We start from the raw sequence: 26,114 nt of genomic DNA, 5'->3' as shown, positions 1-26,114 counted from the left end.
TTACTTGGTTGCTTTATTTCTCCAGCAAGCTATTTATGAAAGAATTATACACTGTATCTATACAGAGCAGACGCTTTCCATACATGTTTGCCTGCTTAGATAAAATTCAAGCTGCAGCCATGCGTGATTTTTTTTAAAAGGATTTTAAAGGTAACATTTTCATGCAACTCTTATTTTCTTCTTGAATAAAGCCACAGTAAAACCATATAGCCAAAAATGCTTTATTTCACCATTAGCCATATAACCAATAAGCATAAAATGGTGGCTGTAATATTTTCGTTCAAAACAGTTCCAAAACCCAAGAAAACTATACTGAAAACATTAACCAATACTTTATTCCTATAAAAATAAAAAAGAAAAATGATACATTCATTTCAAGAAGTGTCTACATTTTTAAACAATAAATTAAGCTTTGTAATATCAACATCAATTTACATTTCAAATTATTTAAAAGAAAAGTACAGCTTAGAATACAAAATAAACTCTTTCCTTACCTTCCAAATACATCAAATACATTCTTTTATTCTTTTAATGCACTGGCACCTAAGATCTCAGAAGAAGAAACTATAGAGTGCTATAGATACAACCATTTAAAAAAAAAAAAAAAAAATAGCCAGAGTCACTGAATGGATATCATCTCCCAAGCTCTTTCTACACCTCTGACAAAACCACTAACTGAACGTATATGTAAATACCAACTTAGGGACTAGAATAGTGGATTTTTTTGCAAGCTTGCAAAAACATTACTTTGGCTTTCCCAGCTGTTATGTAATTTATTCCAGTACTATTAAGCACATTTTTGTATCAGTCGCAATGAAGGTCAGTTTTAACCAATGGCCATTTGTTATTATGAATGCCTGGCAGATTTCCAAACCCTTGATGGGACCGTCCCCATTATTTATCTTGTATTTCTCTATTATGGTTACACAACGAAGAGTGAAAATCTACATAAATAATGTTTAGTACTAACTGCACAGGTCCCTGGAATATAAGCATTGATACTTGTAATTTATTTTGCAAAGTCTGGATTTGAAATATATTTACATTTGAGCACATATGTTAATTCCCCACCTAATTTCTACAGACAGTAATTTAATTTCTGTTAAAAACACCTAGGAAACAACAGTTATACCAGGTTTTCATTCGCGTATGTGAAGCTCTGAATTAGAAGGGCACTGATCAAGAATAACTCAGCTGCTGCCACGCTAACCTGCCGCTTAACTGAAGCAAACGAAGCCCATGAAAATTAACACTGCTGGTCTGAGCTTTTTTTCCTGGAATGGGCTTCACTGTTCTTGCAAACTTATATAGATACACTTGACTGTACTTTCAACCAGACTGCTCAGGTTAGATAATACAAGTCCAGCCCCACTAAGGTCAATCCAGATACTGCTGATTTACTGAGCAGGCTTTCAGTCTCTTCCCCAAGGAAGGAAGGAAGCCCCTTCTCCTTCCGTTCTGCAGCAAGGACTTCCGAACCAGGATTGCAACCAACCCTTCGCAAGAAAGTTGAGCAATTAATCAGGCGGTTGGGTCAATGTCGATTTTTCTGTGCTTTAGCGGCCGTATTACTTACTAATTGAGAACTGATTTGGTTTATGACTACGTAAGATGCAGTCACAGCACAGATGACACTTCTAGCAGCTTGCTTTTTTTTTTTTTTTACAGAGAAATTGGTTTTTTCCCTTGTAAAAGGTATAAGCGTGTTTTATATAGATTTTGGTAAATAGTCCTTCCTCACTTGAAATTTCAGATTTCCATTTGGTTGGGAGTTTTTTTGTGTGGGGTTTTTTTTTTTTTTAAAGCATTGATTCTAGCTTAGCACAAGAAGACTTCCCGACGCTTGGGAGAGCAAGCTCCAAAGACTTATTTACAAATGGTTATTCTGCAAAAGGCTGATAGAAATACGATGCTAGACTGGTTTCAGTTGGTAACTGATGTTAGGTAATGGACTTAATAGATCTAGCAAAGCATCTGTTTCCTCTTAGCATGCGTGGCAACCTCACTAGTTACCCAGCCGCATTTGGGTTCCATTTATGTCTCCTAAGAAGATACCAAATGAAAACAGCCAAAATAATTTTTAGAAAAAAATATTTCAGTTTTGTTTAATGTTACTTAAAAGTGCAAAGCAGTAAATTAGGAAAAAGTTCAACTTATAATTATTTTCTAGGTCAGTTTGACAAAAATTAAATCCCATTAACAGTAGGGCTCTTTAGTAAAGAAATTGCTCCAAGAGGAATGATACACAAACATAGAAAAGTGTTCTGAAAAGGGAAAAAAAATCTTGCATTTCCTACCCCTACCTTACCTGTTAAACATTTTCATCCTCACAAATTAATGTTCTTTTTTACAATAAAAAAAAGGTCTTATCTGCCCTAAAGAAAACATTTCCTATATGCTTTTTCAAAATATCTTAATGATTTTACCGCTGTTCGCAGCACTGTTTAAATTTCTCAGAGCGGAGCTCAGTTCAGGCTGGTCTGAACACCACATTGCACCTTCAGCAGGTGTAAGTAACGTCGTATCTTAGGCATCAGCAACATCATTTGGACTGTCTGTGACAAAGCCAGTTTTTCAGTTGTGGAAAACCTCAAAGTGTTTTTATAAGGTAAAACAATGACAACTCAAGAAATGACATCATGAAAGCCAAGAAAACAGAAGTCAAGCAACTAACAGTAAATTGAAGTGTTTCATTCATGTCTATGAAAATCAATGCTTTGATACTTTAAATACGAATTTCACTAGAGATTCAAAACCTGCAGCTAAGCTTGAAATAACATACAATCTAAGACTCTTATCCCAATCCAAGTCTCTTATCCAAGTAGTCTGCAACAAAATTAGGAGTGTCAATAAAGGCACATTCTACTCTCCATTCCCAAAGCCACCTCCTCTTAAGATGAATTTGTCTTTTAAAAAAAAAAAAAAAAGGACAAGAGTTACTAGTCTCTTAACTACAGCCAAAACTAAACAGTGTCAACAGTCCACACAAATTGCTTTTTCCATTATATTCTGGGTCCTCAACAATTGCTCCAACTGCTCTTTATATCAGTGGTCAAATCAGACCACTACTGTCACAGGGTTAGTCTGAACTGAGAAATGATCTATATCAAATCAATAGATCTATCAATACCATGCGCTACTCCTTCCTTTTCCATTCAGAGAAACTTACTTTTTTTTTTTTTTTTTAAAGACGACAAATTTCAGTGATTGTGGATACTATTGTTTGAAGCTTGTACAGCTACTGAACAACCGGAACATTAAATATGTTAAAGTACACTAAACCTAAATCATATTGCATTAGATTGCTATATTTAAACTGTTAATATAATACTATTGTTAAAACAGACAGTCATCTGAGATGGCTTAACACTATCAGTGTCAGAACTGAAATGCAAGAGAATCCATTTAATCAAAACATTATGTTTTATATAATGAATTAATCATTCACTTGGCTTTCAACTGCCTTTGAACAAAGTATTTCATGACACAACTTTACCTTCTATACAATCTCAATTAATAAATGCTTTTAACCAAGTAGACTAATTGCAGGTTACCAATTGAAATACAAACATTTCCCAGAGCACATTCTTTCTGGAAAGGCTTTATGTGAGTGAGTAAAATAAACTTGCACTTAAATGCTACATTTCAGGATATAACAATAAATCCATTATCAGTGAAACAACTATGTTTAAAATTTAATTGATTGAATATGAACCATGCATGTCTATTTTCCACATTTTCAATCAGTGGACCATTTATGCATTTAGTCTGACACATAAGAACACTATCTACAGGGAAGAACTTGTTGTAAAACAATATCATATTATGCTTGTAATAAAGCAAATGCATAGTTCATTAGATATTTCAGATCTATAATCCTTCTAAAATATATATATATTTTTAACCAAGTATTGCGTAGTAGAAAAACAGAGGGGAAAAAAAAGAAACAACTGTTAAAAACGAGTGTATATGAAGAGCTATTGCTGAATTCTTAGGTACATTTTGGTTGCATGTAATTTAGTACCAACACCTAAAAGACAGGATTGTTGAAAGCAAACCCCTGGATTACAAAATATTTTTTTTTTTTTTTTTTTTTTTTTTGCAAAACACCACCACTATTCAAGGTTTGGTTGTATTTTAATGATTCATATTTCATACATCCTCTTACACAAAAGGCATTCATGGTTTTGGGCACCATTTTTCTCATTTTCAATACATGGTAAGATCTGTCCCTCCCACCTCCGTCTCAGAAGTGTTCCCCTGTGATATTTCTGAAGACACTCTGAATAGGCATTTTAGTTACTTCTGTAACAAATATAAAGCCACTTACTTAAAATTTCTTTAATTCTGCAGAATAAATGTTAGTGTATTTCACAGTGATGAAAACCTCAAAGGCTTACTACTCCCTCTTCATCTACCACCATGCTAGAAATTTTGAATACTTATTGTCATGATTACACAAGCACAGGCAAAATCGAGGTTAAACTGTTTATGAAGGTTACACAGAATCTTGACTTCGCAGCATTTTCTGCTATTTGTCAATTGCTTGACAGTTAAAAATTTTGTGTTAGGAGTTTTAACTCCTACCAAAAAAAAAAAAAAAAAAAAAAAATCAATCAACTCTGTGTCTTTTTAATTCCCTAATTCTTGTGGAAACAAAAGCCCGCATTAAGAGGATGTTTCACAATTATGCTTTCATTGCAAGATCAAACCTAAGGCATACTTCATTCAGTGCAAAGTCATCACACACTACAGAGAGAAGACAAAGCCCCCTTCATTCTCCCTTACGGGCCCTACAGGTACATGTGCAAAACCCAGCAAGACTGAAATAAAGATGGACACAATGTACAAGATACTTGTGTAGTTAATATTTGCTCTATGGTTTTACAAAAAAATAAATCAAATATTACCGAGATTACTATTTTTATAGCTTTGAGTAGTCCCTCAGTGGCCAGCAATTATTTCAAACAAGTCATTAAAAATCCAAGTAAGAGTTCATGAATGGTATTACCAAAACCATCTAAGTTCAGCAGAACAAGAGCAGCATTTGTCGTCACAATATAACCATCATCATTTAAACACACACATATTAACGTTAAGTCAAGCCTATACCAAGTGTCTTGAGACTGGAGTTATATAAGGAATAATTTTACAGTGTTTTGGTAAATACATATTCAACATGAAGAAACATAAATAGCGATAGGAATATAGCAATAACCTTGAACACAAATAAGCCATAAGTTTAATCAAACACTTCCATGACAGAAACAGATGTCACAAAGAGATGCTCTAAATATTATCTTACTATTTATTTTCTTGATTTTCTCCTCCATGCCTTTCTCACTTCTTGACAAACTATTAATTGCAAGTCATGCCAACTGCAAGGGATGACTTTGAGACCCGGGCACAACAAAACTTAAAAAAAGAAAAAAAGAAAAAAAAGAGATATTTTAACAGAAAGGCACACACAAAACCCGAGGGAGACTTTTGTTAACTACTCAGCAGGCATAGGTTCTTTAGTGCCCACTACTCTTCACGTGGGAAAGAGCCACTGGGTTTTCTCACTGCTCAATATTCTAACAGCAGCAGGCAGCCTGCACTTGTATAACACTTCTCCACATATATTTATCGAAAAAGCTTCCCCAGCAACATGTGCATGTCCAGTATCGTTCTACATTTAGAGTCACAGAGAGATTGAATGACCTGATGCAGTTTAGCACGTTAAGAATGAAACACAGTTACAGTCTCTTGCCTTCCAATCCGTGCCCAATCAAGCAAGAGAATAATAATCTAAAATACTACAAAAACAACAGTGAAAATGAAATCTGGAATGCAGCATGTAAGAACAAGCACAAACCTATTCGCCCTTCAACCTAACAAAGCCAAGAAGCTTTCCATGTTGCCAATTACCCTGCGTGTTCCAATTTCGATCAGTAAATAGTAATCGGGCATCATCTTAACCTATAACTAATAGTGGAATCTTGAAGAAAGGACCAAGCCTGCAGAAGATGAGAATCAGCAATTTAGCACATCCTACATTCACTTTTCAGCTATCTCCTGGGGGAAAAACATAACCTTCTGGTAACATGAGAGATGCATATTGTACAGCTGTGGCAGTTTCTATAATGAAACTCCAGATATAAATGATAATATTCATAATACAAACCATAATTCTAAAATATATCTGAATATGTGTGTGTGTATATATATCTCTAAAAAGAAAATTATCTAATTTTCTCTTATACATATATAAACATCTGGCTAGTATGCCCCATAAAAATTTTTCCTTAGTTAGGACTAATCTTTTAAATAACAGTTTTAAAGAGTCCCTTAGAATATTTTTTTTAAACACTATTCAAAAATGAAGAACTGTCTCAGGGTAATCAAAAAGCACACACAAAATAAATTAACATCATACAAATGTGGTTATATTGTTCAGAAAAGTCCAATTCTCCCATTTGAAATGAAATGGAAACCAGTGTACCTTAGGGTGAATTATTCATCAATGTACAAATTCGTTCTCTCTTTCCGTGTAAGTCTTCATGTGAATTTAGCTGCATTTCCATAAAGGAAGAAACACAGTAAATCCGCAGAACTCTTGCAAAAGGGAGTTGCGTTTCACTGGATAAGAGCAGTTTTTGCCGAAGGGCAGCAAGTCAACATTTTATCACCATCTGAACACTAGCAACACCTGTGCCCTTGTAAGCTTCACACCTTGAATTAGCAGCAACATATTTGATGGGTTCAGTAGTAATTTTTCTTCCAGTATTGGATAAGACTACTTTGCATATACAGTAAGTCAAAAGTCTAGTACTTGTGTGCAACATTAATCCACATTTACATCTGAGAACTCATAAATACACATGGCAACAAAGGCGACAGATTAAATTAAACCTTATTTTAAGTTAAAATGTTTTCAGTCCACATGTAGAAACAGCTGTAAAAAAAGTATAAAGGAGATGGACAGCAGAAACAGAAGATAAGGAGTACAATAACTAAAACTGTAAGAAGTAGGTCACTGTTAAAAGGGCAAGGTGCAATTAAAATTGATCAACAGAAGATGTCGACTGTACCATCTGCATAAATGCTTAAATGCAGCATTATTTTGCACATCACATACAGTAGATGTGATTTCTAAGAAGCATATTATAACAGCTGGCATACTTACTAATAGATTTATGGTAACTGAATACTTAATTTCTCCAGATCTTAATGTTCAGTAGTTATGCATTAGCCTTTAAAGCTCTTTGTCAGCCTTTTAGAAGTCAAGGTTACATTTCCATGAATATTTAGTGTCCTAATAAGAAAGTTACAAATATTCACCTCCAATGAACTTTCATACAATACAAAGATATTAAATACCTTCTCTTAAGCTGAATCATCTCAATACTACTAGTTTTCTTTTTGCATTTTCAAAAGAAACACAAGGACCTTTGTAACTTCCAAAGCGAAGGGTGTTTTAAGGCAGTAAAAGATGTATTAAGGTTTCCATGATTGTTTACGGTGTCTATGTGAATAAAGCATATTACACACAATTGCTCTCATTTATCTACATGACTTCGTTATACTGTACATGATTTAGCAATCTTCTTGAGAAATTTAAAGTGCCACAGTTCAAATGTGCTCATCCGTCTTTTCATGGGCTTCTAGTCCATTCTAGTTGATTTCAGAAACAAGCCCTTGCTTTAAGTAAAGAGCAGTCTTTTTAGGGGAAAAAAGAATTCATCCTTCACTGCTGTGCTAACTGGAATCCAGTGGTCGAACCAATCCTTCCTTGTAAACACGAAGAATAGCTTCACAAACAAATTTGTATTGACTCTGTGTAAGAAAAAACCAAAAACATTTATGGATGATTAGTTAAATTCCTGATTATACAGTAGCGTTTAATAGGACTCACAGTCCCACTGCTTCCTTTTCTCCTGGACAATGACAGGAGAGGAGATACAAAGACGGAAGGAGAAAATCCAACTCTCCTGGCTGTGTTCACAGTAAACAAAGGTAACATTTACTCTTCTTTGAAGGACAAGCATTAAAAATCTCACACCAAGGAAAACACAATCCCCAAATTTAAAAGAACACATTCTTAAGTCTCAGGGAATAGGATCTATTTGTAAAAGCTATGCAAATTTACGTGATTCTTCCAACTTTAAGTTCAACTAGTTATTTATGTTCTTTATATATCTCGTCTTTTTTTTTTGGTACTGTTACATGATTACTATGGGTATTCTAACCTTGCCAGTCCTGCAGTTAAATATTACTGGACACGTTTAAGTTACGTGACCAAAAACACATTTAAAGTTACCATATAGGACATATAGGTCCAACTGCGTTGCTAAAAACTTTTTTTTTTTTTTAAACCACCTACACTATTGCAGAAGATAGAATCGCTTTATTTTCAATTTGTGATCAGACCACACATCTCCTTTTGTAACAGAATGGGATCAAAACCTTTGGAATGAATATTTTTGAAGAGTAGCAGCCACATTAATTCTTCTGTCACCCAACGTTTTGAGCTCATTTAGTTCTTATAAAGTTTTTACAAATTAGATTGGTGTTTCTTTTCTGAATTGTACTATTACAGACTATTTCTTCCCTGATCTTGTGATGTACTTATTTGTTAAAAGAAATTAGCCCAGGAGCCTCTTTCTGAAAAGTGATACAAGGATACATTAGCAACAGGACTAGTGCAGAAATAAAAATCCACGTAGCCTGAATAAATTTTTATAACACAATTCTGAGAACACAAGATGATGGAAATTTAAAAGAACTTACAGAGATCAAAGCATATCTCTCCTCCAAAAGTACTTTTTGTCAAAACCCCAAAATGAACACCTTTCTTCAAAGCTCCATGTCATATATTCAGAGAAGTGCAGCTTCACATTTTCTAAATCCCTTTTTGCAACCTTTGAAATATTCTCCCAGCTGCCCTTGTATGTCAGCTCTCATCAACTCTCCAGAAGCATCTGGAAACATTCCCCCAATATCTGTCCAAGGACAGGGCTAAAAGAAAACACTTGGACTGTGAAGGACCTTAGGTTGCATTTAAATACCAGTAGTCAGGGACGTTACTCTTTTCCATAACCTGCAATACATTTTCTCTTAAGCACAGAAAAACTTGAAGAAAACTGGGGGATGGAAATTAATTTTCTTCATCTCGATTTTCCTGCCTTTTCTTTCAACCCTTCAGTCAATTACTCCCACCTTCAATATCACTGTTCTTTTGTCTTTATTTCTTAATTACCTTGACTTTTCTCTTCATTGTTATTGTCATTTGCATATTTTTACTGCCTGAACAAGCCAAGTGTGGTATTTAGCGCTCTGTTCAATACTTCTGTTAACTCCTTTGTGTGATCAAGATACTGAACGAGTAAGAACGAACACTTGAACACTTCGGCATTGCTTCCTCTGACTCAGACTCTACTTTTCTTGCTTTTATCTGTTGCATGTATTCTTACTGCTCACCCAGCTGATAACTAGCTCTATTATGTACATTCTAAAGCACTGCTTTCTGTATTGTCTAGTATGTCTCATTTCTCTTTAATGGAACATAATGGTTAGTTTTTCCTTTTTTTTTCTTTGTTCTTTTTTCTTAAATGAAAGGACATACAGTTACACAAATTTTGTTGTAGCTTTATTGTTTTGGTCGAAGCTTTTCTTGTGCTGTTCCTGATGACCAAATTACAGGTCTTTGAGAAACTACAGCTTTCACACCATTAACAGCAGACACTAAACTGACCAGTTAATAGCTCTGATGAGTCCATTCATACTTACTGAGTACGCCTCATCTGATACTAACTCACAACATGCATCTGGCTATGTGTATCATCTTGGAATTGGAGCACACAATCCCCACAGGGCAGCTGAACATGCTTCAGGCAAGGTTATTACAACTGAGCAATCCCTAATGGCTTCTCCCAGAAGACCAAAGCTGAATATCAAATATGAGCAGTGGGGTTAGCTGGAATGCAAGCATGGGAATGCGACAGAGCACCCAGGATAGATCAAAATGTTAACATGCAGCTCTTGGTATTCTGTTTTCTCACAGCTGAGTGCTTGCTTCTGTGTCTCATTTACAGCACAGTATGCCAATTCTGCTCATTGACTTTTCACAACAGTATCTGCATACTTCAGAAAAACAAGTAAATTTAGTTTCACTGTATTGCTGCTACAGATCATCCCTCTCCTGGTTGTGCTGATAGTCAACTGTGAAGCACAGCAAGCAAGGTAAAGAATCCTATTTTAGATACTCAGTTTTCCACACTCGGGGTCTGATTGTCAATGTATTTACCGCTATTCCCCATATTCTTCAGTTATGTCAAACTGTAGAGTACAAGGCCAATTCCTGCCGATTTCTGTTGTAACAGGAGGGACTCGGCCTTCTGGAAAGCTGAAGTTTACTTCACGTTTTCCTGTCTGATTCTCAAAAAGATGACTACCTCTAGAAAGTTTAAGCCTGAACTTGCTCAGTTCATTTTAGAAACTGAGGGGCGTAGACAGGTACAACTCCAGAAGTCAACATTCAGCTTCCTTAAACTTGAGGCTAGTGTCTCTCATCTCATGACATCCTGTGTCATAAGCTCAGCTTCCATTTCTGCAAGGAAGAGGTAGAGGGCTATTCAGGCAACTCCCCCCTCAACCACACAGTCCTGGTGCACTTCCAGAGAGTGCACTCACCCTGTGATGAAGAAGAGTCCCAGCAGGATGCGTGAACCATCTCTGCTCACAGAGCACTCTAATGTGACACAAGCAATTCCGTAATTCCTAACACTTTCATATCCTTTGATGACGCAAGACTTTCCCCCCCCATCTAGTCAATCACAATGCTAGCTCCTGCAGTAATTAAACTGTTAATGAATAGAATTTGTCTTCTCAAGTTACCTTCTTCCTTCCCTTCATCAAGTGGAAACCAAGGCCTTTTCTTTTGAAGATGAGAGACAAAAATGGCCAATTTAACTAGTGACTTTGTGGGTCTAAACCCCTTTACTTCCATTTGTCATAGGGCATTTAGCTCTCTGAGGTAATCCACACTTAATATTCTGTCATCCAACCTCTGAGCCTCTCATCCTTCATCCTTGGTCTGTAACATCAATATGTTCATTTCCAAAGCTGATACAAGATTGCCCTCATGATCTCAAAATGTCTTTGAACCACTTCCATCTTAAAATCACCTTCTACTTTCATATTTTAGTTGTGATACTACTCAAATTTTCCTGTATTTCGTTCTTGCCCTTTGTTTTTCCAAACTTGAGTAGTGGCACAAATTAAAAAATACATATATTGTTCCTACCAGATTTCTACTCTTAAAAAAGCCACTTCCTCTCTCCAAATCGTACCACAAAATCTTTAATTTTACCTTCAGTTTAATAACTTCCTGTAAGGCTCTAGAATGAAAAGCAAAAAATTATTCTAGCTTCTTGCAGAGAATTTAGACAAAGGACCATGAACAGATGATTTGTGCAAGTCTGACTTTCTGAGTTCTAACTACTGGCAATGTATAGAAATCAATTATCTTTTAATGGCAAGGTAAGAAATATTTGCAAAAAGTTAAATACATACCTCACAAGCCAAGCAGCCTTTGCTACCATGCTAAATGCTAAATGTAGGAAGCATGAAATATAATGGCAACTGAAGACTTGTACAACTAGATCATTTAAAAAATGTTTGGGTCTGTTAAAACTGGACGAGTGCAGTATATATACAGAAAACAAGGCTTCCTCTCCATCACTTACTGATGTTTGCACCATCATAGCTCGCTGGTCTCGCATTTTTCGTACAATATCCAGTGGATAAACAGGTTGGTTTCTTTCAATTAAGCACATGGCTGTTTCCATAGTGACCAATACACCAGTGCGACCGATTCCAGCACTGTGAAATGTAACAGAAAAATAGTCATTAAATTAGGTTTTTGCAATGCACCAGATTCATATCACAGTCTTAATACTAGGATGCTAAATAGCCTTAGAAATTACAGGAAGACCTTAATAGAATTAGAATAGAGTACAAAGCTTATCTTTAAAGAAACTTCAATAATATTTTCTACCAATTATTAAAAAGAATTTTTTATATAAATAAAACTAAAACCTCACTCAAAGTAAATGGATTTTTAACAATTATAACTGCTTACAAATCTAAATGTACTGGCTTGGTGTTTTTGACTAAAAAAGGTAAGAACTAATTGACTGCTTTTTGACAGGCACTTGAACAGCAGAAAAAAACCCAACTCTGCAGTACCATTCAAAATGAGGTTACAATAGTGGTAGAGGATAAAAATGGAGAACAACTTACACTGCAGATTATCAGCTCTGGGATAATTACGTGACTAAGCCATTTCACCAAAAGATTGCAGGAGAGAGAAAAGAAACTTGTCCTTTAGATACAACACCAGCGCTTCTGTCTTCAACGGTGAACGCTGGTATTGCACAGTTTAACATCTTCAGCTAATTCAAGGAATCTCCTGTCTTGCAGACAAACTTTTCAAACCAAATGCTTATTTCTAAGGCTGAAGCAATTCTATAACCAGAATTTTAAAACACAAGTACCTGCAGTGAACAAGGACCGGCTCATTCTCTACTCTCTTTGGCCTCATACAGGTCACAAACTCCAAGAAGTCCATGGAATCATCAGGAACACCATGATCAGGCCAAGCAACGTACTGGAGATGGGTGATGGTGTGTTGTTGTTCTGTCTAAAATACAGTAAGGTTTCAAAAAGTGTTCCGTGTTATGACTCCCGTATTGATGTTTACTAGATACAGGTCATACTTTTCACAGTAAGCATATTCTGCAGATGCTATAAGATGCCTATGGTGTAGAAAACATTTGTCATTTTAAAATTCAGAGTAGAGTATGAACATGTAATTCTTAGAAAGCATGCAAAAGGCATAATGTTTTCTAAATAAATGAGGTATCAAGTTTAACTTCTGTGATCTATACAGATTTTAATTTTTTTAATTTATTGACTATCATACCTTGACATCAATGATTCACCTGAGGTAAAATGCTACAAGACTTATGCATAGTAGTACTGTATAATAGTTTAGAACAGGTTGAAAGAAACAGCAGAACTATTGAGAACAATATCAAAATAACAGGGTCTTGGGGCCACACGAGCTAATCTAAATATGATATGTCTGTGTGTACTTATAGATTCAGTTATAATATAAAGTTGCCTGTAACATTTGCAAAATCTGTTTTCTGTTAGGAAACTACATATTACTCATGCATACACGTTGATTGTACATATATGAACGACTTCTGTATGACCCACAGAAGAATACTTTTCTGTATGGAAGCAATATAATTAGTTAAAAGATTCTATTGTATGAAGAGCTCTTTTTCCATTCAATTTTACGTAAAAAAACAGTTTTACAGAAGTTCTTTCAGCTTAGCTTTTTGTTAACTTTGATTATGAAATCACTCAATCATCTCTGCATTCAGATTGGGCTCAACTGCTATGCTGCAGATGTAACCAATGATTAGGGTGGGAAGGAAAAAAAAACCTAAAAACACTCCTGAGCTCTGCTGCATCATGCAATGAGGATCTCACTCTTTACAAACTGAGACAGGACTTCATGTTCCTTTATTTCTTCCGCGTATTTAGCAAGAGTAGAACTGTTAGCTGCATTTTTCAACGACCATTACTAGACTTAACATTTGACACCCTACTGAAATAAAACTCACCTTTATCACTGTATTAGCCTATAAAAGCTGGCCTCTCCCTAGTGGTCCACACAATAATGTTTTTGTGATGCTAGTGATGTTAAGAAGCTTTTTTCCTTTCCTCTTAAGTGCACAACTACAGAAATATATGACCTGTTTTGAACGCTTTCAACTGCTTGCTTTCCTCTTCCACCTGAGGAAGTGGTTCCACTCCCAGGGAGCAGGCTAGTAAGATACAGAAGGCAGAATAACCACAGCCTACGTACCAAGTAGAGTCCTAGGAATTTAATTTATTCCAGTCAAAGTAACTGCAGAAATTTACAGTTGGCTCCAGGGACATGAAGATAAACACCACAGCTCATACTTTGCTTCTTAAAGGCAGAGCCTGAGCAATCACAATTAAAAGGTCTAGCATAAGGCCCAAGTGGACAATGTAATCTAACTTTAATGACCAAGCTCACTGCAATGCAAATTGCATTGGGATCTATATCATCCGGGTCATCAAAAGACCCCACAATGACCAGGATCTCTGCAAGAAAAAGCAAGGCCTTTTTCTACTCAGCTTTGCTGCCATTATGTAGTTGAACTTGATCAAATAATTACACTTTAAATTTTTCTGAAATGCCACAGATTGAAAAAATAAAAAAACATGGCAAGAAAATGTCATTAAAAAGTCCTCTTTTACAAATGTGCATGTGCTTAATCAGAACTTCAAAAGAGAAATGAGATAACACAGCAATTAAATATAACAGTTGGAGCCGATTCTCTTAAATCAGAGACATTTGAATTACAGCATTCAGGTGAAACAAAGACTTGATTCAGTCTAAAATTATCTGAGAGTGAGTATCCAGTCACCTTCCATGTGCATCAAGAACTTCTAGCCGTGCATCATGGATAAGTGCTAGTATCACACCTGAGAATCACCGACAGCGATCTGTAGTATCAAAAGCCATTTTACAAGCTTGGAAAAGAGAGAATGAACTTATTTTTTACTTATCAGTAATTCAGGCTCAAATATAGCGACTTGCATTTTTTTTTTAAATAGTTCATAGACATTAAGTACAACAAGCATGTTACGTAAGACTTATTTGGAATAAGAATATACAGTAAGAGCATGCACTTAGTCCTCAGAGCTGCTGCTTTTGGTGTGATCATCTTCATTTTCTGTTATGTGCCCTATTCATCCCTAGAGACCAACATAGCTGTTTGTTAATTATTCCAGGTATAACTTGCATTAAGACCATCACAGTTGCTAAAACCTAGCACTCACACATTAAAAAAAGTGCTAGAATTACAGTTACTGGTCCTGTAGTTAGCCCCACTGTACATGTCCTATTAACAATACTTATTTTTAAGCACATTATTTCTGCCAGACTCTGCTTCTTTGTACAAATCCGGTAATGGAAAATAAGAGGTAGCTTCTTATTATACTAAACTTGCTGTCCAAACCAGTATTCTCTGCAAGTCATCTTAAATCCTTTCCAGAATTTTTTTTTTACTGAGGTTTTCAATGACAGTCATTATTGTAGCATCCTAATGACTGATAAATGTAGAATTTATCTTTATAAAATCTAGCTTTTTTAGTGCTTTTTTATAAGTCTAAGCTTACAGAAAGTGAGACAGCAAGAGTTGCTCATGGCCTGATTGCTATTTTTGCCTAACTTGACATTATACACCTTGTTGTTCCAAAAATATTTATGGTTTTTGCACTCACATGGGGTGATTTCAATTAAATTTATGTATTTGGTATTTCCACAAGTCAGTTTAAAAAATGGTGGATTAAAAAAAAAAGTCGTCCAAACTATTTACAGACTCCAGTGACATTTCTGGATCATGTAATTTTCCCAGTTTATCATCAGCCATTTGACCAACATTTAGCCACTTCACAGCGTTGACCCACATTTACTTGGCAAACAGCTCCAGAGGCCCAAGACATAAAATCTGTCCCAAGATATCTGTTACTGCCCTTCTGATAATGGTTATTGTTGCTGCAGCAAAGGTGTCAGTCAAAAAATAGATGTACCTACCCCTCCTGTGCAAATTCAAGACATCTTACTGCAAAAGCAACTCCATCGTGGTTAAGCTAACATCCTAGATTTTGCTCAGAAACACAGGGTAAAGACATATGGCCTTTCCTAATAAGTCTGCCATTGGGATTACAACTCCTGACAAAGTATAGGGCTGTCAGAGGTAATGCTTCAAATGGCTGCCGCAACACTTGCAAAACAATCTCATTGTCAAGATGTTCAGCCACAAAAATATCCGTTCTTCATTTTTCTGCAGTTTGTAGCCTTGCTTATAATTACATCAAAAAGCAAGCTTCCTTGTTTCATTCTCCTAAAATGACTCTCCCGGGTTAATAAAAGAATCAGGTGTTCTTCAAAAAAAACCCAAAACACACCGCTTAGAATGATAATACTCATATAGAAAGAGGGAAATTTAGGCTTGAAAGGTCAACCTTAATTTTGATTTTTCTTAAAATCCAAGCACTTGATTTTGCATTTCACCTTTTCATTTAATGCCCTTTTTTTGTCTAGGTTATAATATAATCTTCAATAAAAAAGAAAAAGAAATTTCACCATGTAGAACTATGTATTAACCTTGAAATGGTCTATTATCTTTTAATCTCTCCTTGCTTGTGAGCTTCACAAATATACCTTGAAAGCCAAAAATCAGTGATCAGGATTAAAGCCTAGTTTTTGAAGAGTAGGTACTTTGGCAGTGGCATTTGGCATTTCTTTGGACCTCTGTTCCCACGTTATTATGCTTCTGTACAGCCTTACCATAACACTTCTCATCTAGTTTTGTTCTTCAGCTCTTTACTATTCAAAGCCAACTCGTTTTCTTTTACCATGAGTATCTGACAGAACATGTTCAGTGCAGACTTTAAAATACCTCTGCAGCACAACAGGTTTGTTCAAGACATTTATGACATGGTCAAATGTATATAGATTTCTTTGGAAAGAGAAAATACAAGGTCTTACTTAATGTGCAGAAGCAAAAGTTTCAGTGAATCAATCTAAGAATCTTTAACATGAACAAACTCAACATTCCCCCCCACAAATTGTTGTATGACATGTATCTGGCGAGGAAGACAAGTGTCAGGGAAAACCTCAGCCCAAACAATAAAATGTGTCAAAATTAGAGGTTCTGTTTTCAGTTTTTATAGGACAAAGTGCTGGCAGTATACTCATTTACATCACTACCTTTGTTTCATCTAATATCATAGAATCATAGAATAGTTTGGGTTGGAAGGGACCTCAAAGACCATCTAGTTCCAACCCCCCTGCCATGGGCAGGGACACCCTCCACTAGACCACGTTGCCCAAAGCCCCATCCAGCCTGGCCTTGAACACTTCCAGGGATGGGGCAGCCACAACCTCTCTGGGCAACCTGTTCCAGTGCCTCACCACCCTCACAGGAAAGAATTTCTTTCTAACATCTAATCTAAATCGACCCTCCTTCAGCTTAAACCCATTACCCCTTGTCCTGTCACTACACTCCCTCATAAACAGTCCCTCACCATCTTTCCTGTAGGCCCCCTTCAGAAACTGCTAAGCTGCAATTAGATCTCCCCGGAGCTTTCTTTTCTCCAGGCTGAACAACCCCAACTCTCTCAGCCTGTCCTCATAGGAGAGGTGCTCCATCCCTCTGATCAGCTTTGTGGCCCTCCTCTGGACTCGCTCCAACAGCTCCATGTCTCTCTTGACCTGGGGCCCCCAGAGCTGGACGCAGTACTCCAGGTGGGGTCTCAGCAGAGCAGAGTAGAGGGGCAGAATCACCTCCCTTGACCTGCTGGTCACGCTTCTTTTGATGCAGCCCAGGACATGGTTGGCTTTCTGGGCTGCAGGCGCACACTGCCGGCTCACGTTGAGCTTCTCATCAATCAATACCCCCAAGACCTTCTCCTCAGGGCTGCTTTCAATCCATTCCTCGCCCAGCCTATAGTCGTGCTTGGGACTGAGCCGACCCACGTGCAGGACCTTGCACTTGGCCTTGTTGAACTGCATGCAGTTAACATAGGCCCACTTCTCCAGCCTGTCAAGGTCCCTCTGGATGGCATCCCTTCCCTCCAGTGTGTTGACCACACCACACAGCTTGGTGTCGTCAGCAAACTTGCTGAGGGTGCACTCGATCCCGTTGTCCGTGTCGCCGACAAAGATGTTAAACAGTGCTGGTCCCAGTACCGACCCCTGAGGAACGCCATTCGTCACCGTTCTCCACTTGGACATTGAGCCGTTGACCACAACTCTTTGAGTGTGACCATCCAGCCAATTCCTTATCCACCGAGTGGTCCATCCATCGAATCCATGTCTCTCCAATTTAGAGACAAGGATGTCGTGCGGGACAGTGTCAAATGCCTTGCGCAAGTCCAGGTAGATGACATCAGTTGCCCTTCCCTTATCCACCAACGCTGTAACCCCATCATAGAAGGCCACCAAATTTGTCAGGCATGATTTGCCCTTAGTGAAGCTGTTTTGGCTGTTACCGATCACCTCCTTATTTTCCAATATCAATTTAACACAGTCACTAGAAGGTCTATATGCTGGTCATTCATAAACAGAAAGATACCAGTCATTCTTCATCTTGCAACTTTACCTCCTCCCTTCAGCAAACAGCAATATCCTTCCTTAGCAAAATGAATTTAAGCTTAACCTTCAATTTGTTTGAATTGCTGTATCAATTTATTTTCTTTTTCTTCAGACCATCCCTTCCATCAGTGTGATGTCCATGGAAAGTGATAGCTTTTTAATTTAACATAACCTTATCTCCACAAATCCCTCTATTTGCATTGTCACTGTCTGCACAATTATGCTAAACAGTCCACATTATGACAGAAGGAATTGTCTTAATTACCCTGACCTGGGTTGTTTATAGGGGGTAAGTGCTCTCTCCTGGTGCTCAGTCCTCATTCATTATAGCAATTGTATAACTTGTCTTTAAAGGATGAAATTCAATCCATTTTTAAACATCTTGAATTTTTTTTTCTTTTTGTTTGAATGATTTAGTTTAGTTAATAAAACAAATCAGGTGGGAGAATGACAGGGCACTTTGGAAACAGCTAACAAGATTTGGAAACAGCTAACAAGTTGTGGCAACAACTAACATAAGATGTGCCAGAATAAAACTTGCAAAATTACTATTCTTTGAAGTTATGTGAATAATATGCAGGTGAAATATAAAAATATTGAAAAAGGTTCAAAACATAACTGAATAAAATTGGAGAGATTTAACATGCAATGATATGTTGCAAGGCAGTTATCTTAAAGGAAACTGAATGAAAGTTTGCTTCAGGCTTCCCATGCTATTTTTCCCATGATTAAAAAGAAATATTTATCACGTTTTACAAAATAGTGCACTATGTGATGAATTTTGCACTCACTCTACACCATTTCTTTCCTTTGTTCTGTTTGTTCTGGTCACCAAAGTGTTCTGAAGCTTTTTTAAAAAATAATGATAAAAAACCCCAACCTCAAAACCCCCAAACTTTGTGCTTTATTTGCTTTTCTTTCATTTTGCTACAGGATAGCTTTCAATCTTGGCCTTGAAAAGAAAAGGCAGGAAATTAATCTTTATTTCATTTCACAAGACTTAGAAAGGTTACAAATATTTCACATGTGCAGTCATTTGCTGATCTTCCATTACAGGCAAAACAGCACCGAGTTAAACTGCGTCAGAAAAATCCTAAAAAGTTTCTTGTTCCTCAAGTCTTCTGATCATATATGAACAAAAGGCCAAGGGCATAATTTCATAAACTTCTCTTTTGAGCCCTTTTCCCCTAAAGGCAGATTTGGAATCTGTGCAACTTAATTCACAGGCAACTCTTTCACAAATACACCTTTCCAACAGCAATTAAGTCTCTTGTGAGTTTCACCGCTTTATCCATCTTACTATTAAAAGCTACTTGTCTTCATAAAGACCAGTCCAATGATGCTCACATTAGTTCAGGGAATAATAAAACTTTGGTTTGAATTCAGATTATTTTTTATGTATTCTTCAAAGAATAGAACAACAATAGCTGTGAGAGGTAGTACATATAAAGCTTTGCAAAGTCTACTCAAACACAAGATACCTCCAGAAGAATACATTTGGATGGCTTTAGGAAAGCAGCTAAAATGATGTGTAAAACTAGGAGATACTTCAGTATTTCAGAGAGTTCTTTTGCTATGTTTTAACAAGCTAAAAAGGTTTTTATCTCCATCTGAAATGCCAAATGCACACAGAGCTATCAATCACTAGGGTCATATTTTTACTGTATGGGACAGCCCAATGTTGAGTGTTTTTTTGAGTGTAGCCACTTTATTTAAATGTACAAATAAACTTGCCTTTAGTGAAAGAAAACAACCAAACAAAAAAGCCCCTCAAAACAACCTTCCCCTCACCACAACACACACACATCCACCAGCTAGGACTAGCTTTAGCATGCTTTTTCTAACCCAGAACAAAAATCTATGCAAGCATGTGCCTTTGCACTAGGAAGGATGTTCTCAAGTGAGAGCTATCAGGAAACAGTTTACACGGTTGAAGATCCTTGTAACTCACATCTGTTAACATGTCTACAAAGGCACACTATATTCTCACACAACCTTTATCTCAAGAAGAATTAACTTAAAAAAAAAATGACTGCCCTATTCTCATTAGGATTTTGACTTATCACATGCTAGTGAAGAGACACCTGCAGTGAAAACACATAGCGAACACAGTAATTGGTGAATTTACTCAAAATTATGTATCAGTTTGATAAACACTAACCGTGAAAAAGAAGTATTTGAAAAGAGTAAACTAACATTTACATGAAGCATTAGCTAACCAAAGGTAATTGGCAATCAACTAATTTGAGTGACAGGGAGTAAAAGTTTGTCTACATATACTCCGCAGCACTGCTTTAATGAGGTTAATTTCTTCTGTGCTGACATTCAAATTTACTGCTTACAGATTAATTGGCTGAAAAACAGAACCAAAAATCATGCTGCTCCCTGGCTGGATGGTTTCTCACAGCTAGAAACTGAAACAAAACACTGTAAACCATCTTAACTGAAAGACCTTTAAGTACTGGCATCTCACATGTTTATGACTACAAAGGAAATCTTAATCACATTAAACCAAATTTGGATGCACTGCCAAGTGACAGATTGACTTATAAATTTCTGAGACTAAAGGATTCATCATCTTGCTGTAAGAACATAAATGAAACGTTGCATTTTAAAACAGATTCTTCCTTTTTCTTACTACTACAAATTCTAGTAACAGTAAGATCTACTTAACTATACAGAAGTTTAAAAGATTGGAACTGTATATTAGCATTTGGTCAGTACACAGTGATTTCTTACACACATATCTTATGATAGCACAAACCCCTCATCTTTTTAGAAAATACTTCTGTCCATAGGATTTTGGAAAAGAGATGATGAGGGAAATGCATAAGAAATGTAGGATAACGTACAAACAAAAGCCAAACTTCATCCCCTATATTCTGGTTGTGGGAAGTCTAGATGTGATCTGACTGTAGATTTTACAACACAAGCTGATATGCAAGAAGTATTCCATGTATTTAACTCTCTCTTTGCTTTACAATCCTTCCATTAGCATAAAGTATTAACAGCTATGGAATATAAGTACGTTACGGAGATTGAGCACATTTCAATTGAGATATATAAGGATTTTTTTCTTTTTTTTAAATCTGACTAAAGACAATGAAAAGGAACTGGTGAGAGTCTGCATCTTCTCTGAAAACAACATTATTACACTTTGCTTCTTTGTTAGCTATTCTAGCTGCATGCACCATTAACCAAGTGACCCATATTTCATCCTTGAAAGAGCACAGTTACTTAGAAAAAACTCTCATTGAAAATTGAAATACTTGTGAAGAGTCAGTGACTGTAAAACTATTCACAGAAAAGCACTAAAGTCCTTTATGAAGCTTATTACAGTACCTGTACAGCATAATGTATGAATGTATTATAGAACTTCAAAAAGTATGTTTTTGAAGAGGCTCTAAAGAAATAATCATACTATGTTGATGCATACAATATATACATATTCTTTTTATAAAAAATTGTGTGCGTGTAGGTATATATATACACACACAAACGTGTATATGCACAGAGATATACGTGCTCAGAGTCTAGATCTACCTAACCATACATGTATTCATTCAGCTTGCTTGGGGATAATTGAAGATAACGGGCATTTACCTCAACATTTGTAATCACCATTTCTCTAACAACATAAGCAATTGTACAATCTTCAGAGTGGCATCTGACACGAAAGCTGCCATATTCCATTACATCTGGTGGATCAGGCCAATACTGATGACATTTGGTCTGTGAAGAAAAATTAAGTACACATCAAGACTGTATACAAGCACTTCTGTTTCCAGCCTACCCTCCCTATGCTATGGCTCAGGGAATTCAAGGAATGGTATAAAATCTGTTCTGGTTTGTTGGTGAGGTGTTTACATTCAAATTGGAAAATAATGTGACAACATAGGCTAAATTCTCTATAAAATTTATAGTAATTTATCACAAAAATTCAGGTAAACTCTTCCTTTTTCTGGTTCACTTTCTAAAGGCAGATAGATAGGCACAGCTAGTCAGTATACATGCAACTTTTGTAGAAACATTCCTAATGCCAATATCTATTCCTCATTTTAAAAGGTAAGCTTAGAGCAGCGCTGATCACAGGTTTGCCACCTCATTTCCCAACTAATCAAAGGCTGAAAATCTATTGCGGAATAGACTGAAGTATTTCAGTGAGATACTAGTTCAGTGAAATCCTTGTCCACTGAAGACTGCTCAAGTTTGCCTATCAACATAAAAGTTCCAACATTTCATCCCAGTAATTAAATATTCTCATCTTCCACTTCCAACTCCAGTCTTATAATTAATTGCCATCATGTAACAGATATAAACCAAAGAGTTTCCAAGTATGAGTCCACTGGACTTATGGAAAAGGCATACTAAAGTCCAGCTGAGTCATAGGGAGTCATAAAAAAAAGTATCTTGACATAACTCCCCAGACATTGTACTGAAAAATTTATTCGGTTGTGTGTGACCAAAATAGCTGAGCTATAATTGTCCTCTTCACTGCCTCTACATTTTAATAAAAATTGTTACTGGCTCCAAAAGAAACCCAACAAATTGATATTCCCAACACATTTATATTTCAGCTTTGGTTAACTTGAATTCTCTATCAACTTATCAACGTTGCTTGTGCCATCTGTAACTTTTTTTTGTTCATAACTTCTTTTTTAAAGTGTGGCAAGAGCTGGAAATCTTGTAATGCTAAAATTTCATAATCCTACCTTTTTTATGGCCCAATTTTCAATGGCTTGAAATCCAAATTTTAACCTTTATGCCTGAAACTTTTACTGTAGTAGTCTATCAGAAATACTTTTGCCCTTAAATTTAAGCCAAAATAATGCATTCATTTCTAAAAAACAAACATTACTGTGGGGGAAAAAAATGTTTTTTATCCTATAATGCAAATCTTAATGCCATTGAAAAGAGATATTCTAGAATGTAAAACCTCCAGGGTTTGGGAAAAAGTATGGCAATTGGGATGCTCTGGCAAGAAGGTACATCTTTTTTTATCCTTGAAAATTCACCCACAAACTGGGCAAATGTAAAACATCTCTGAAATAAACAAAACTCATAAAAAGTGTGTGGTACATAAATGTACCAGCAGGATGGTTAGAAGTTAGCAACAAATTACCTTGAAGAGTCCAACTCACTGGGCAAAGTACAGACCAATATTAATTTGTGTTTCTCCTCAATACAAGCTGTTTTGTCTGCAATACAGTCGAAAGATGAAGGGAGCATTCCTGTGCCAGATGATGTTCAATAATGTGCATCTCCATGAATAGCTACATAACCTGACCACAGTTAAAATGTGCTTCTTTTCAGCTTTCACACTTTTCATACATTTCAATGAAGAATTACATTGTCACTTAACTGTCCCTACTTAGGTCTCTAACTGTTATGCTGTTTATGACCTCACTTTCTCTCTTGCTTTCCAAAAACTTGGGTTTTGATTGGGATGCCAGATAAATTTGATAAGGTAGGAAATATAGATAAAGGCTACAGTGAAGGCATACAGAAGTCATCATCTCCTCCACTTCTTAAAAAAAACCCCAAAACTGTTCAGTTTTCAGCTTCTAAAACTTCAAACCCAATCCCTATGTACATTAACCATCTAAAAACTTAATCTTTAAAACTACAAAGGATACATTAAATCAGAGTACAACAGAATACACCAGATACTACCTTACTTTTCACTGTATTATTCTGAAACTAATGGAGTGCTAGAATTTATTTAAACAGAATTAAAAGAGTTATCAGAGCAATTCTAGGAAAGAACCTGCAACAAATAAAAACAAGCAGGTTAAATTCTGACTGCCAGCATGCTAAAACTAGTAAGTACTACAATGGCAGACTCTTGTTTGAAGCCAGACTGCAGGTTTTGCTCAACCTGCTCAATACTTCCAGACATCTGCTGAACTGTTAGGAGACCAACTGCAACATGGAGCCTGGTTCTCAGGGGGGGAAAAAAGGACAGCACGTAATGGCCTATTTTAGAGTTAATCATAACAATGGAAATAAAGTTTAAAGGCATAGTACATTTCTTCAGCATACAAAGAACCTGAACACTTACTCGTCCTCGTTCAGTGAGAGTTGTTAACATGATGATCAGTGACAACTTGTGATCCCAGACTACTTGCCAGAAGTGTGCACATGTGTGTGGAAGAGGCCCCTGAGTAGCAATGTACCTGTTCACAATGCCCGCAGAAGGAATTTCCATCTATAAAGAGAGAGAAAAACCCTATGTAAAGTTTGCTTTCACTACTCAAGTACTGTTTTTCTTTAATTCAGCATTTCATTCAAACAGAGGAAATTTTGAGGGAAGATTAAGGTGGCAAGCTGAGCAATAAGACAATCAAGATCATAATTTGTTATGTGAAAAATCTTTGTATATTTAAATTAAACCAGATGTACACTATAGATACTACAGTCCATCATGCTGAACTAGGAAGAGATGATTAATAGTGAAAATGTATTTCAAAACTTGAAACTACAAAGCTTTCCAGATTTTCTTTAATATTTAATGAGGAATAATGGTAAGGTGTACAAGAGCTGTTTATTGCCTGGTACTAGACACAATAAATTAATAGCTGATTCTGTGATTTAGGTGTTTAACATAAGTATCTGACACAAACACATATTTTCCCCTCTTCTCCCTGTCTCCCAGTCTACACACATGATTAGGGCAATCAGGGCTCTGGTTTATCTTCTGCACCCTTCATAGCATAGGTGGTAGGTCATAAGCCGTTCTAGAGTAAAAAGGCTTAGTTTTACACTGTAGGAGATAACCTCAGCATTCACAGTATGTGGAAAGGTAAAATAATTTTTACTGGTTAAAGACCCTGCACATATTACAGTATAGACCACATGCTTGCATCCACTGTGTATGAGGATGGCCGTTCATTTCACAAAAGAAACTTTTACATTATGAGTCTTTACAGCTTTTACATTTACAAATCCCCAAAATATAAAATGAAAAACCCTTATTCCTTAAAAAGGCTAAATTTAGTCTGCTATTGTAATACAGAAAGTGAACAAATGCAGGTCTCTCTATGACTTACATTCACGTAATTTGCATTAATGTAATCTTCTTCTCCTTGCAGTATTATCCTTGTGGCATCATCTGCACACAAAAAAACACCAAGAGGGAATCAAATTAGCAATTAAGGGGCACACTTTCTTTCTACTAAGTAAAAAACCTGAAGAATTGCAGACACACAAACAACAGAATACAAACCAAAATAGATTACCTTTTCTAAAAGAAAATGAACAATTATACGACTTTGATTATATGACATCTTTAATCATGAAGTTCAATACAACAGTTTTATAAAATATCATTTAGAGGATAAAGCAAAATAGGCAGAAAGTCTGTACTTAATACTCACAAGGTAGAACATCTTTGTATCTATTCTTGTCCATATTCTGAGGTACCTTTGCACATGTAACAGCCAATCCCGGTTTCTTTCTATAAAGTTGCTGCAAGACAGAATGAAAAATGGTAGAATTTTGAGGGATGTGATTATGCTATACACACGCTGAATAGACTAACATGAAAATACATAGACTGAAAAAAAAATCATAAGTTATGTTCTTTTAATCTTTTTCCTAATCATCTGCAAAATTCACCTGAGAGATTTTTGTACTTTTTACCATTACAAGAATTTCTGATATCACTAGCCCATCATCATCTCTGGAAGAACTTAAAAAAAAAAAAAAAGAAAGAGGAAGTGTGTTTCCCTGCAAGGTTGCCTTTTTCTTATAAAACTATGCGCCAGAAGGAAAACAGAATTGAGGGTGGAAGAAACAAGCAATAAAAGACATCAGAAGAAAAAAAAAACAGTGCAGACTGATAGTTTCTGGAATCAACTGTAAC

The 26,114-nt window shown here is 36.2% G+C and overlaps 1 protein-coding gene across 3 annotated transcripts in view; it reads right to left on the bottom strand.

Annotated features, from left to right (window-relative positions):
• Nucleotides 1-207: 207 nt before the first annotated feature.
• Nucleotides 208-26,114, bottom strand: part of PTPN3 (protein tyrosine phosphatase non-receptor type 3) — a 178,691-nt gene continuing 152,784 nt past the window's right edge. For all 3 annotated transcript variants that reach the window (XM_054817305.1, XM_054817306.1, XM_054817308.1), the window contains exons 21-27: nucleotides 25,627-25,717; nucleotides 25,300-25,361; nucleotides 24,312-24,458; nucleotides 21,854-21,982; nucleotides 12,540-12,685; nucleotides 11,730-11,865; nucleotides 208-7,818 (exon numbers count right to left, since the gene is read on the bottom strand). In XM_054817305.1, the coding sequence (XP_054673280.1) occupies nucleotides 7,741-7,818; nucleotides 11,730-11,865; nucleotides 12,540-12,685; nucleotides 21,854-21,982; nucleotides 24,312-24,458; nucleotides 25,300-25,361; nucleotides 25,627-25,717 (789 nt within the window). In that variant the 3' untranslated portion in view covers nucleotides 208-7,740. The remainder of the gene's footprint in view (nucleotides 7,819-11,729; nucleotides 11,866-12,539; nucleotides 12,686-21,853; nucleotides 21,983-24,311; nucleotides 24,459-25,299; nucleotides 25,362-25,626; nucleotides 25,718-26,114) is intronic.

This window comes from Grus americana, chromosome 2, assembly GCF_028858705.1.
Source record: "Grus americana isolate bGruAme1 chromosome 2, bGruAme1.mat, whole genome shotgun sequence".
NCBI lineage: Eukaryota > Metazoa > Chordata > Aves > Gruiformes > Gruidae > Grus > Grus americana.
This window is presented reverse-complemented; position numbering and strand designations above follow the sequence as displayed.